The 13,864-nt window shown below is 41.7% G+C and overlaps 2 protein-coding genes across 2 annotated transcripts; both read left to right on the forward strand.

Moving 5' to 3' along the window:
* Positions 1-1,090: 1,090 nt before the first annotated feature.
* Positions 1,091-2,077, forward strand: LOC307270533 (putative nuclease HARBI1; the record flags this gene model as incomplete). The annotated part of the gene is made up of 1 exon (XM_080054414.1): positions 1,091-2,077. One exon carries the CDS (start codon positions 1,091-1,093, stop codon positions 2,054-2,056), a length of 966 nt encoding a protein of 321 aa, XP_079910540.1. The 3' UTR covers positions 2,057-2,077.
* A 3,611-nt stretch (positions 2,078-5,688) lies between these two features.
* On the forward strand, positions 5,689-11,066 carry LOC307270531 (P2Y purinoceptor 14-like; the record flags this gene model as incomplete). Its single annotated transcript, XM_080054413.1, has 4 exons — positions 5,689-6,051; positions 7,757-7,834; positions 8,619-8,800; positions 10,373-11,066. The coding sequence occupies 4 exons, from the start codon at positions 5,689-5,691 to the stop codon at positions 11,064-11,066; spliced, it is 1,317 nt and encodes a 438-aa protein (XP_079910539.1).
* Positions 11,067-13,864: the final 2,798 nt, after the last annotated feature.

Genomic DNA, 13,864 nt, shown 5'->3' on the forward strand with positions numbered 1-13,864 from the left:
AAAAGCGCCATATGAGATGTAAATACTGTGAATAATGGTGCGTTCCATTGAGCTCGGAAGTCGGAAATTTCCGAGTTCATATTTCCGAGTTCCGACTTGTCTGCATTCCATTGCAACTGCTCGGGAAATATGGACGCCCAAAACAGAGTAATGTGTTTAAGACTATTAACTGAGCATCGGAAAAATAGAAACATGATCTGGATGAATTATATAAACGCCGTTAGCGACCAGGAACAGCGAATGAGGTAAATCAATAATCTTGCACCTGCTTTCTCATCCAAAATAACGTAAACGTTGAGCTACATCAAGTAACAGTTGCCTAGTACCGGTACAATATGTGAGGCTCAGCCGCGACTCAACATACAGACTCTTAAATCACTCTTAAATCACTTGTTTGACAACTTATCATACACTGATTGCGCCGTATCTGTTGCAGCGTAAAGTTGTAATATCCGAGCGGATGTTTATATTCCGTCACCTTCAAAGTAAAAGATGCCAACTGGTACACACACAAACAGACACAGACACGATGGTGCTTTGTCTGCCCGTACTGTGATAAAAACATCACATCCGTCAACTGAACTCTACGGTTCTTTCCCCCCCACACCGAGGGTCGAGTACTGCGTGGGGGAAAGAGTCAAACCTTTGCAGATTCACAATTCATATGTTTATCTTTCAAAATAAAAGACCGCACTCGCTGTTCTTCTATATAGGCCTACAGCATAACTGAAGGCCAATACATAAACTCTATCTTAATAGATAAAGTAGCCTACCATACATACATAGCCTACATATATACATGTTAAAGCATACAAAATCGAAGTGCACAGTCACAAAGCAAGTTTTTTTTGCTTGCAGTCCACAATGAACAGACTTTAAAAGCACTGCTTATTCCACACTTTTGTGTTAAATATGCTATGTAACTGCTTAATGTATCATCATAACATCTAAACTATTATAATGCTTTACTAGTGTACTACACATATTGCACAATCACAAGAATAAACAATAATACAAATACAAGTTTATTTAATTTAAAAACGTTATTAAAATTAATTTAAACTTAAATTTGTTTTCATACAGGCTTGCCATGTCTGTATTCGCTGTACCGTCCAGGAACCCTGTATTAAAGACTGGTAGCGAGTGGGCCGTACTCCTTCAGATGGATGAGCACACCTTCCGTCGCCATCTAAGAATGTCGTGGTCACAGTATAATTTCCTGCTCATGAAATTTGAGCAGCAGGGGCTTAATGAGGTCAAGCATATTGGCGGGAGACCTGATGTGCCACTTAAAAAAAAAGTTTTAATGATGCTGTGGTACATGGCCAATCAGAATTCATTCAGGGAAATAGCCGATAAATTTGATGTGTCCCAGTCGACGGCCCACCGCTCAATTTTCGAGCTTCTCAGGGCACTATGCTCAATTGCCTCCTCCTTCATCGCCTGGCCCAATGAATGTGAGAAGAGGGCTTCTTCTGCAGCATTCTCCAGGGCCTGTGGAATTAATAATATAATTGGGGCGATTGATGGGTGCCACATAAAAATCCAGAGGCCTATTATTAGAGGAGGGGACTACCTCAATAGGAAGGGGTTTTATTCTATGATCCTTCAGGGGATCGTTGACGAAAGGGGCCGGTTCCTCGACATATTTGTTGGAGCCCCAGGAAAAGTACATGACGCCAGAGTGTTGCGCTCCTCAAACATCTACAGCACCTGGGAGGAGAACATGGGGAACTTCCAGCTGCTGGGGGACAGCGCCTACATTGGACATGCCTTCCCGTTCATATTGTCCCCAAAGCGCGACAATGGTGCGCTTACTGTAGAGGACCTAGCCGCCAACTTGAAAATAAGCCGTGGGAGAGTGATCGTGGAGCAGGCCTTTGGGAGGGTCAAGTGCAGGTGGAGGAGAGTCAGAGACTTGCAAAACACAAGGCTTGACATAGTGGTCATGGTCATCATGTCTGCCTGCATCATGCACAACCTGTGTGCAGGGTCCACAGACCCATGTGAAGACCATCCACAAGGCTGCCCGAGGCAGGCTGATGACGATGAGTAGGACGATGAGTCCATTGTCTCTTGAAATAAACATTGAAATAAATCAAAGTCAAAACTACATTCACAATTGTGCGTTAAAATTAATCCAGTGTTAATATTAAAATATTCGTTGGACTACTGCCATTTCAACCATAGATAGTATAGGCCTAAAAGGTTTCAACGTCTCTCAATCAATTAGGCTTATGGCCACTCGTTTTTTTAACGACAAATTTAAATCCTTAATACTTTGGGGCCTTTTCTACACATTCACTTCGAATATTTAACATAAATATTCAAACAGATGAAAGTATAATTAACACAATTACTGTGTGCGCCTCTCGGACCATGCTGAATATTAAAATTTGGTGGCTTTGCGTCTCATGTGACCCATTACACTCTTCAATTTGCAATATTGACAATATTGACAATAGTCCACGTTTCAAAAGTGACCATGGCTTTTCTTTAGCCTACTTAACTTTGTTAAAAATAATAATAATTGTTAAACATTTTAGATAGGCTACAATACAAATGTTTTGAAATATAGAACAAATACGATTTTAAATATACAAGAATGATTTGATTTAATATAAAACATTTTTTTTTAAATATACAACAAATAACTTATTAAATATACAATTATATTTTACAACAATACATTTAAAAACATAGATAATAATATAATAAAGATAGTAAAAAAAATAATATATATGTATATTACATGGAAAAGTTTACATTTTAATAGAAAATAAGAACATATGTCTATTAAGATGTAAACTTTTCCATGTAATTCTTAAACATGTTTTCAAAGGACTGCTGGGACGCCCTCATTTCCTCCACCATCTCGGCATGCCTTCGCTGGCTTGCAGCTGTCTGGGTCGAAGCACATGTGAAAGTGGTCACCAAGCTTGGTGGCCATCTCCTTCCACATGTGCTTCTTTGAGCCCTTTGCGAGCCTGATTCGGCGATTCAGCTCATGCAGGGTCTTTGGCATCTCACCTCCATCCGCCTCCAACTTCTGCCTCATGAGGTCGATGAGGAACAGAGTCTGTTCCTTGTCGAAAGCAGAAGCTGGTGGCAGTGGGGTGATTATTTCCTCTGTGTCGTCCTCTCCATTCTCTCTTGCTGCTTCTACTCCCTCTCCTTCAACAACCTCCAAACCTAAAATAAATACATACAAAAGGTCAGAAGATATCAGGTACTATGCTTATTTTAAATATGTTTTATTAGATAGGAAAAAAAGGCATAACAAATTACAGGGTGTATACAGGATTTGCAAGTTGATTTATGCTCCATGACAGCACTGTCAATGCTGTGCGAGGCCACGTGATCTCCTTCTTTTTTTATTGTTTTCCATGTAGGCCTATGTAGACCAAAAGGCTATTGATATCCAATTAATTTTTATCTATATTTCATTTTAGTGCAGTTTGACGCAATGTGTTGCTGGTGAAGATTGTGTCTGTGTGTGCATGCATAGGCTACGTGCAAACACTATGTAGGTGTGAGAGGTCAATTGATATTGACTATGCGGTTTATTATTTATATAGTCATAAGTGTGTTCATTTAGTTATTGTGGTTGTTCTATACAGTTAATTCAGAGCCCCTAAGTTATTTAATATGTTCTATAAATGCATGATTGTGTTTAACTGTTTCATGCATGTTAATATTATATGGTGTACTGCCTAAGGTCCGCCACTAGGCGAAGCTATTGAAGTAGCCTACTGAGGAGGTTTTGAGTAAAAGAAGAAAACTCCGCTGTTGTTGTGTTTTTATTACTGTCGTAGAAGAAGAAGTTTGATAACTGAGTAGATGCTTACAGCAGAGAGAGAATATGCTAGCACACTTCTTGTTTTCTTTAAAATAAAATAGTGTTACTCCAACGCAAGTACAGACTCCGCCGGCGTTTCTGTAAGCCTGCAACATAGGCAACCTTATGTGGTTGCGGCGGTCAAGGAGAGTATTTGTTTTCGGAGCTTGTTGTGCGGTGCTGTTGAGTTTCTTTCGTAGTATACCCCTCTGTTCACATATCATATTTAAAAAGAAATACTAAAAAAAAAAATGACTTTGCGACGTTGAAGGCCAGACCCCACGGATCGCTGCTGGTAAACACAATAGCACAGAGTGCAGAATGACAAGGGAAGACATTACTCACCAAGTACGTGTATTTCGACCTTTATCGTGAGTCCCCGATCCAGATAATACGTGGATGTGTCATGTGATGCCTGATATAAATTGGAATTGAATGGGTTTGTTTTCTCTTTGTCTGAAAAGAGATTCAGATCTGCGTCGGCGAAAACTGTAAGAAAAATAAATCGATTTTCAGTTAACATGTAGCCTAACGTTAGAGCCATACACTGTAGCAAATATAAAAGAGGTTGGATCAGTTATGGCAAATCTAGCAGCGTAACATTTAGTTATTTATTTACGTTATATAGAGGGCCGTTTAGACTGTGCTATTGTTTAAGTTTAAAAACTAAACTTTTCTGTTAGCTACAGCAACTGATTGAACTGCACGTCAACGGCTAACAGAGGCCGATTGTCCCTCACTTTAAATAGCCTATATTTGATATGCTGGACCCTTTTCAGCAGTTCACATGACATAAACACATAACGAAACATTAAAACACAACTAAAAAATAAAACCATTGATTTAAATAAGGTTAATTAAACGTTTCTCAGTATCACATACAACACCGCACATACTGTAAACAACAGTTACAGTTCACCCGGTAACACATAGACCTAGATAGTTTCTACATTAAGTGCTAGAAGTACTTCCACTATGAGTAAATGGTTTCCTTTAAAAAAAATAAGGAATATGGATCCCAATTTTTCTAAATTAATCAAAATGTAGGCTAATTTTACTTACTGATGATCGTGTGTGATGCCATTGTTTTCCGTTCAGATTGTTGTTGTGACGTAATCTGCGTCATCTCAGTGAACTCGGGAGAGGCAGACGTTGCCCGAGTTCTGAGTTCCGAGTTGAACAACCGTTTTATTGCATTTTTCCGTGTCGGAAGTCGGAAATTTCCGAGTTCCGAGTACAAAGGAACGCACCCTAACATCTGTATTGACGTACATAATAGTTGTTATAGATGGAAAGACTGATTACTGTCTGTGGTTATGAACATTATTAAAGTCGCTACGAGGAACTTTTAAATATTTCTGAAACAGTCTAATTTGTCCTCTGATGATCATGAATTACATGTAACAGCAAATGAGACCATCAGTGCAAAGAATGCTATTTTGATAGAGTTTTTCTTAATGCCTTTGTCATGGGTATACGCTCACCCAGGAACAACAGCTGGCGTAGTAAAAACACTACCGCTTTTAGTCCAAAGGGTTTTGGTTCGAGTGTCAAGAAACCAGACCAAATTATTATTATTCATTTATTTTATAGTTTTACTACTAACACCCTCCTGTCCAGTGCTGGGGATCAAACCAGAGACCTCATGGTTACTGGGAGGAGGAACCAGAGACCTCATGGTTACTGGGAGGAACCAGAGACCTCATGGTTACTGGGAGGAGGAACCAGAGACCTCATGGTTACCGGTCGGCCCCTCTTTTCCTCTAGGCCATCCTACCACCCCCTGTTAACAGCCTAAAACCTAAAAGTAAATTTTTCTGGTTTGTGTTCGTCTCTCTTTCAACAGAAACATGAGTGACCTCGGAGTGAACCAGACCTTCCCCGACTCATCACTAGGCAACCAGACCTTCAACCACTCGTCACTAGGCAACCAGACCTTCACCTACTCGTCACTAGGCAACCAGACCTTCACCGACCCGTCACTAGGCAACCAGACCTTCACCGACCCGTCACTAGGCAACCAGACCTTCACCTACTCGTCACTAGGCAACCAGACCTTCACCTACTCGTCACTAGGCAACCAGACCTTCACCGACCCGTCACTAGGCAACCAGACCTTCAACTACTCGTCACTAGGCAACCAGACCCACTGTGAGAAGGTCAACACCTCCGTCCACCTCTACTTCATACCGTTCTACGTTCTGGTCTTTCTGGTGAGTCCCAAATGTCCAGAGATTTGCATTTTAATTGTTTTTTTTAAATGCTTTTATTCTCATTGACATTTTATTTTATTTTATTTTATTTTATTTTATTTTATTTTATTTTATTTTATTTTATTTTATTTTATTTTATTTTATTTTATTTTATTTTATTTTATTTTATTTTATTTTATTTTACTTAATTTTATTTTATTTTATTTTATTTTATTTTATTTTACTTAATTTTATTTTATTTTATTTTATTTTATTTTATTTTATTTTATTTTATTTTATTTTATTTTATTTTATTTTATTTTATTTTATCCGTAGCACTTTTTTCTGGAAGACAAATCCTGACTGTTAAGGTTAAAGAATATAGTCCCTATTTTCCCCCTTCTCATATTCACCTCCGTCCACCTCTACTTCACACCGTTCTACGTTCTGGTCTTTCTGGTGAGTCCCAAATATACTCCGGTTATGTGCAGATCTGTTCCATGTTTTCCGCTGGTCCTTGAGCCCCTCCTTCCTCCTCGTTACCTGCCACCTGCTGCTGACTTTAAAGGTGCAGTGTGTGATATGAAATCATCACAACAGTTGGTCTCTATGGCTCCCGTTCAGAGTTTGTCTAAGGCCGTGTCTGAACTGCCATACTAACGTCCTACTCATACTCATTTTGACTTCAATTTGAGTATGTGACGGTTGGGTATGCGAGTTTGGGTATGTGAGAAATTCCCGGATGAGTACTAACTTCCGGGAAGATTTTGGGTATGAATCGATCGTATACTTTTCCTACTCAACCGCCCCACAATGCACTGGGTCAATTCTACCCGCCCAGGAAAATGAAATATTTTCGAGCAAGTTGCTAGGCAACAACATTGTTTGGGGTTCCGCGATCTGACAACTGTACGTGCAGTCATTCATACACTCTTACAATAGATAAGAGATGAAGATAAATACCTAACAACATTAGAGTCACTAAGTGAAATGAGTGATGCCAGTCTGATAGTGGAGAGAGATCAGAACAGATCGCTGTTCCACACACCGTGGCTCGTCCAGCTCAACTCACAGACAGCTGAGTGCTGATGAGCCGGACAGAGAGCGTCGGAGGGATCCTCCGCCTCAAAACATCATTATTATAAAACAAGAGGTCTAAAACACAGATGATGAACACAGGACTGTAAAAATCTAGTTCAATATCTAACCTGTAGAGGGCGGTTATAAGCATAACAGTGTCTAAACTGCCTGAATCTTATAAGAAGAAGAAGAAATTCTTCATTGCTTGAGTATACTTCAACTGAGAACGTTTTAGACGCAGCTCGCATACACAATCGATCTTTGAGTAGAGAGTATGCAGTATATAGATGGTGAGTATGTAGGATGTAGGACGCTAGTATGGCAGTTCAGACACGGCCTAACTCTGTATTGACTGGAGATTGAAGAAAAACAGAAAAATGTAATGTTTCTGTCAATTTGTCTCCCGATATTTGTTCTTTGTCTTTATTATCACTTAAATGCAATTTCTAATGTCTAATCTTGATGTATTTCATGCAAAACACTTTGAATGGCCTTGTGTCTGAATTGTGCTATAGAATATAGAAATAAACTTGCCTTCTCTGTTTGAGGGTACACCGTGATTTGTTGGCACAATTTCTGGAAGACATATCCTTACATCTTAAGGTTTAAAAATCCAATTCCTGCCTTTTCCCTTATCTCTGTGCAGGTTGGTTTGGTCCTAAACGGCTTCACGTTGAGGGTTTACTTCTGCCGGTCTCAGCGTCTCGCCCCCAGCAGTGTGACGGTGTGTAACAGTCAGTTTTATAACACTAGGTGGCGCCTCCCTTTGTTTGTTGTGGAATCTAATGTTGAACATGAAGAAGAAGAGCATGTGCTTCTCTGCTAAGCTAAGAGTAACTACGCAGTCTACCAGTGAAGTCTCCGTTTTATATTCTTTATTTTGTAATGAGTTGGTGTAGGAGGGACTATGTTCCTGAACGCATGTCTGCTTAATAGATATAGTGCCGTAGAGACCTGGCTTGATATGGTCAATGTGTAATAAAAGTACCATGAGGAGAATCCCACAAGTTGCCTACCGAGTCTTCATGCTAACCGGAGCTATTGCTATAAGACCTTAACCATAACCTACAGCCTGCACCATTCACCATTACAGGTTGTAGCGGCCAAGCCCTTTTTCGAAGCCACTACCTGGTTGTTTAATGGATCGTTCCGACGTGCGCCCAGTGCGCTCAGTAAATAATAAACAGTAGAAACGTTTTACTGTAGCACGGCAGGTTTATTTTCCATTTAAATCCATTCACCAGCAATACACTTTTTCTCATAATATAAACCAAAAATAACTAAACAAATTGCTGATAGCTATACACGTAAAGAGAACAAAGGGACAAAGGCACATGGGCACAGTCGAAAAACTGTTTTCTTCCCAATTAGACAACACCTATTTCCTGTTTGTCCTTGGCTTACATCACCTCCTTGGGCCGACCCACATTACCTCAGCCACACCCAACACAGCCCCCTAGTGTTGAAACATGAACATAACATCACACATTAATAAACATCCTACACAGGTGTACCTGAAGAACCTGGCGGCCTCCGACCTGCTGCTGACCCTGTGTCTGCCTGTGAGGATCTCCAGCTACAGCAGCAGCTCTGAGGCTCTGAGACGCGTCTACTGCACCTACGGAGCCTCCGCCTTCTACCTCAACATGTACGCCAGCATCCTGTTCATGGGATACATCGCTGCTAACAGGTAGGACTGGGTCTCTCTCTCTCTCTCTCTCTCTCTCTCTCTCTCTCTCTCTCTCTCTCTCTCTCTCTCTCTATCTGTCTGTGTGTGTGTGTGTTTCTGTGTGTGTGTGTGTGTCACCCCCCACAGTATCTCCCGGGGAACCCGGTCATACACCTTCTCCAGATCCACCAAACACATGTAGACTGGATGAGCAAACTCCCAAGCTCCCTCTAGGATCCTTGTGAGAGTGAAGAGCTGGTCCGTTGTTACACGGCCAGTACGGATCCACATTGTTCCTCTTCAATCCGAGGTTCGACTATCGGCCGAACCCTCTCCAGCACCTTGGAGTAGACTTTCTGCCGTAATATTGCCTCAATTCCAATTAATTTTACATGATATTCTAATAATACGAGTATCACCTGTATTTGCAGTGGAAAACGACCCATGTTGCCAACACCGAGTTGAGCTGAGTCGAGTATAGTGGAGAAGGGCTACATGTGCGGTGGAAAAGCGCCATATGAGATGTAAATACTGTGAATAACATCTGTATTGACGTACATAATAGTTGTTATAGATGGAAAGACTGATTACTGTCTGTGGTGATGAACATTATTAAAGGTGCTACGAGGAACTAGCACCTTTAATAGTAGACTTTCTGCCGATCGAAAGTCCTTCTCCATGGTTTCTCCGAACTTCTCCCACCCGCTGCTTTGCCTCTGACACGGCAGAGGCTGCAGCCCTTCGACCTGCCGGTACCTTGCAACTGCCTCTGGAGTCCCCGGGGATAACACATCCAGAAAGCAGTCCTTCTTCAGTCAGACGGCTTCCCTGACCACCGAGGTCCACCACGGCGTTCGAGGGTTACCGCCCCTTGAGGCACATAAGACCTCACGACCACAGCCCCCCGCCGCGGCTTCAGCAATGGAAGTTTTAAACATCGACCACTCGGGTTCAATGCCCCCAACCTCCACACGGAGCCAGACAAGCTCTACCGGAGTCGTGAGTTGAAGACCTTTTGAACAGGGGCCTCCGCCAGACGTTCCCAGTTCACCTGCACTACCCGTTTGGGCCACAGGGCACCAACTCTGCTACCAGGTCTGTCCAGAGTCCCCCCCCCCTCCCCCCTGTTGACCCAACTCACCACCAGATGGTGATCAGTTGAAGCTCCGCCCCTCTCTCCACCTGAGTGTCCAAACGGCCTCAGATCAGTTGATACGATCACGAAAACGATCATCGACCTTCGGTCTAGGGTGCTCTGGTACCACGTACACTTATGAGCTTGGGAGACCAGGAGCACTAGGCACAAACCTCTCCACCACGATGAAGTGATGGTTCCTGGAGGGGAATGTGATTTGTCGTAATCCTTTACATTTCTAATGGCCATCAAATACACAAATCCGAATTCATGTCTAGCTGTCTGGTTATGATTGATCTACTGACGTCTGCCTCTCCTCTCTCTCTCTCTCTCCCCTCTCTCTCTTCCTCCCTTCTCTCTCTCTCCTCTCTCTCTCTCTCTCCTCTCTCTCTCTATCTCTCTCTCTCCCTCCCCTCTCTCTCTCTCTCTCTCTCTCTCCTCTCTCTCTCTCTCTCCAGGTATCTGAAGATCGTGCATCCTTTGGGGACCTACATGAAGTCTGTGCGAACCGCTAAAATCATCTCCACAGTGACCTGGGCTTTCCTCTTGGTCTTTACGAGCATTCACATCTGCCTATTGCTCCTCAACCAGGAACCATTAGCCTCCGTGCCAGACACAATGAGCTGTGATGTTCTGCAAGGCAAACAGTTCCGTGTGTTCTCCCACACATGCGGTGCCGCCATTTTCCTCGTGGTCCTTTGTTCGCTTGTGTTTTTCTACTACAGCACCTCTCGCAGGCTTTCGCTCGCACAGAAGACACAGCCGGCTTCAACCGGTTCTAAAAAACTCACCAAGGCACGCAGGAAGATGCTCGTGCTTGTCGTGGTGTTCTGCGTTTGCTTCGTCCCCTACCATCTCGTTCGCATTAACTACATGTTCCTCAAGGAGTTCTGCTCTTGGAGTCAAGCGTTCTTCTACCTCAAGGAGCTGACTATCATGGTTTCGGTTCTGAACGTCTGCCTGGACCCGTTGATCTATTTTATCTTCTGCAAAGCTTTCCGGGCTCAGCTGAGCCTGAGGAGGACATTCAGAACCAAACGGGCCGCAAAACATCGACCAAATGCAGGAGAGGAGCAGCTAAGGGCGGACGGGCAAGATCAACTTCAACATGAAGACGTCAGACCAAATCTTACATCCAGCCCCCTCAGCTAGTCACACAACTGCAAATATGGTGGTGCAGTGCAGTGATTTTCAACCAGTATGCCGTGAGAGATCGCCAGGTGTGCCGTGGAAAAGTATCTAATAGGCTATCACCTAATTAACCATTGTCTGGTGTCTGTGCTGTAATAAAGTGTGGCAGATAATGTAATAGGCTACTATCATTTTATCATTGCAGCCTTAAACCACGGCGTTGATAGCTTTCGTTTCAGCACTAGGCTATGTGATTAACTATGAACATTAAATAAATTGCGTCTCAGATGCCGAGGACAGCAGCGAGGATGACCCGCTATGCCACGACCGAACCAGAGCATAGAGAGATGACAGCGAGAGCGATCACAGCGGGGCAGAGGAATAAAGTCTGTGGTAAACACATCAGAGTTCGGTTTATTTGTACTACTGTTCATTTGCAATGAAGGAAAGTGTTTTATTCAATGCGTTTGTATTTTCGTATATTATTTTAATAAATAAAATGTATTTCCTTTTTAAAAACAAGATCTGGTCTTCAAATCTTTTTTCCAAATATGAGTTTTGAAAAACGGGGGGGCGTCTTATAATCAGGGGCGTCCTATATTCGGACCAATACGGTATATGTAGCCTATTATATGTACTGTGTTAGAGTGTCATTTTGGTTGGTGGTGTGCCCCAGAATTTTGTAAATGTAAAAAGTGTGCCGCGGCTCAAAAAAGGTTGAAAATCACTGGCGTAGTGGATAGAGCGTGTACCATACTGGCTTCGTTGCAGTGGTCCTGGGTTCAAATCCGACCCGTGGACCTTTACTGCAGGTCATCCCCCCTCTCTCTCTCTCTCTCTCTCTCTCTCTCTCTCTCTCTCTGTCTTTGTCTCCCCATTTCAACTCTGTTCTGTCTAATAAAGCTTGAAAATGCCAAAAAAAATCTTTAAAAGAAAACCTGACATCTGAAAAACCACCACATTAAACATTTCCAATTTTTCTATTATAATTGTAATAATTAATTTAAAAAAAAATTCAGCTATTATGCACTAAATTAAACGTACTTATGGATATTATAATTACTTTCTACAAAATCTGCTAGGAAATAAAACCCAAAATTCTACACACTGCAGGTTTAAGATAATACAGATCTGATCAACAGGCCAGACAAGGCAAGTTTATTTCTATAGCACAATTCAGACACAAGGCCATTCAAAGTGCTTTACAGGGGCAAGAAATACATCAAGATTAAAAGTATAGAAAAGACATGAGAAAGAGCGGATGACAAAAATAGAAGAAAAAGCAACACCTTCTGCTTTTACTGCCTTGATACCCTGACACAGGAAGCCTACGTCACTTCCTCTCTTTGCCATTTCAGAGGTGTTAAATGCTTGTCACTACACGATCTGAGGAGCCTGCACGATATGAGGTGCGCGTGCGCAAAATGGCCGCCATCATTGACAGCCCGCTTAGCTCAAAGTGTTTTGGAGAGGCACAGACTGCACTAAAAACAGACTGTAACTCGCTCAATTCTGAACCGATTTTCATGACATTTAGTTTGTTATGAAGATAGAACAGTTAATCATGCTACAGATTAAGTGTTGGAATTCAATTCAGTTAAGGGGCCGCTGACCCACGGACTTTGTGTGTGTGTGTGTGTGTGTGTGTGTGTGTGTGTGTGTGTGTGTGTGTGTGTGTTTGTGCTCACGGGGAACTTTAGGAGGGGGAGGGGGTGAGGTCGCTGACATGCGTTGCCTAGGCGGCTGCGGGCTTTCCAAGATGGCGGCCGTTCTGCGCATGCGGTCCTCATATCGTGCAGGCTCCTCAGATCGTGTAGTGACAATGCTAAAGGTGCAGTGTGTAATATGACATCATCAAGAAAGTTCTGCAAAGTTCTAGAATGCAACGCTCCCTGGGTAACCCCAACCCTTTTTGAATAATAACAGAAGCTACAGTGGCCTTCAAGGACAAGAACAATTCTAAATTTTAAACAATGCACCTGATGACATTCCAAAAACATGGATTCCTCCATAAGACCTGCCTGCTCAATGTACAAAATGCAGTATTAATATTTGTAATTCTCCGCTCAGGAGGATAATTCAGATTATTGGCAGAGGTGATTTTACACCAATGAGGACATATTTATGAATGAGGATATTGATTTTAGCTAATAAATTACTTAAAATGTTACACAGTGCCCCTTTAATAGGAATAGTTTGCGTTGCTGATAGTGATAATGTTAATTGTCCCAAAAAGTTTGTACCAAAAGCTCACGGCGAGGCATCCTTTTCTCTCTACGCTCCACGTCTGGTGAACACCCTGCCTGATGACCTGAGGGCCGCAGAGAGTCTTGATACCTTTAACGGCAAACTCAAAACCTGCCTTTTTAGTCTTTAGGCTTTTTAATCACAGAACTTATTTGTTTTATATTTTAGATTAATAGAAGATAAGATAACTATCTCGGAAAAATTCGGAGCCGCCAATCCAATCGTACTAGCTCCACTTTTCCCTGTTTTTGTGTGTGTGTGTGTGTGTGTGTGTGTGTGTGTGTGTGTGTGTGTGTGTGTGTGTGTACACTGCCCTCTGGTGGCAATAATGTGTAACAAGAGACAAGAGTATCCAAATTAAAATATGCAGCAGAAGCCACAGTGTTGAATATGATAAAGTGAATAAATATACGATAAATGAAGACATATATCAGTCTGTATTATTATTATTATTATTATTATTATTATTATTATTATTATTATTATTATTATTATTATTATTATTATTATTATTATTATTATTATTATCATTATTATTATTATTATTATTATTATTATTATTATTATTATTA

This window comes from Ammodytes marinus (assembly GCF_949987685.1).
Source record: "Ammodytes marinus genome assembly, contig: scaffold_494, whole genome shotgun sequence".
Taxonomy (NCBI): domain Eukaryota; kingdom Metazoa; phylum Chordata; class Actinopteri; order Uranoscopiformes; family Ammodytidae; genus Ammodytes; species Ammodytes marinus.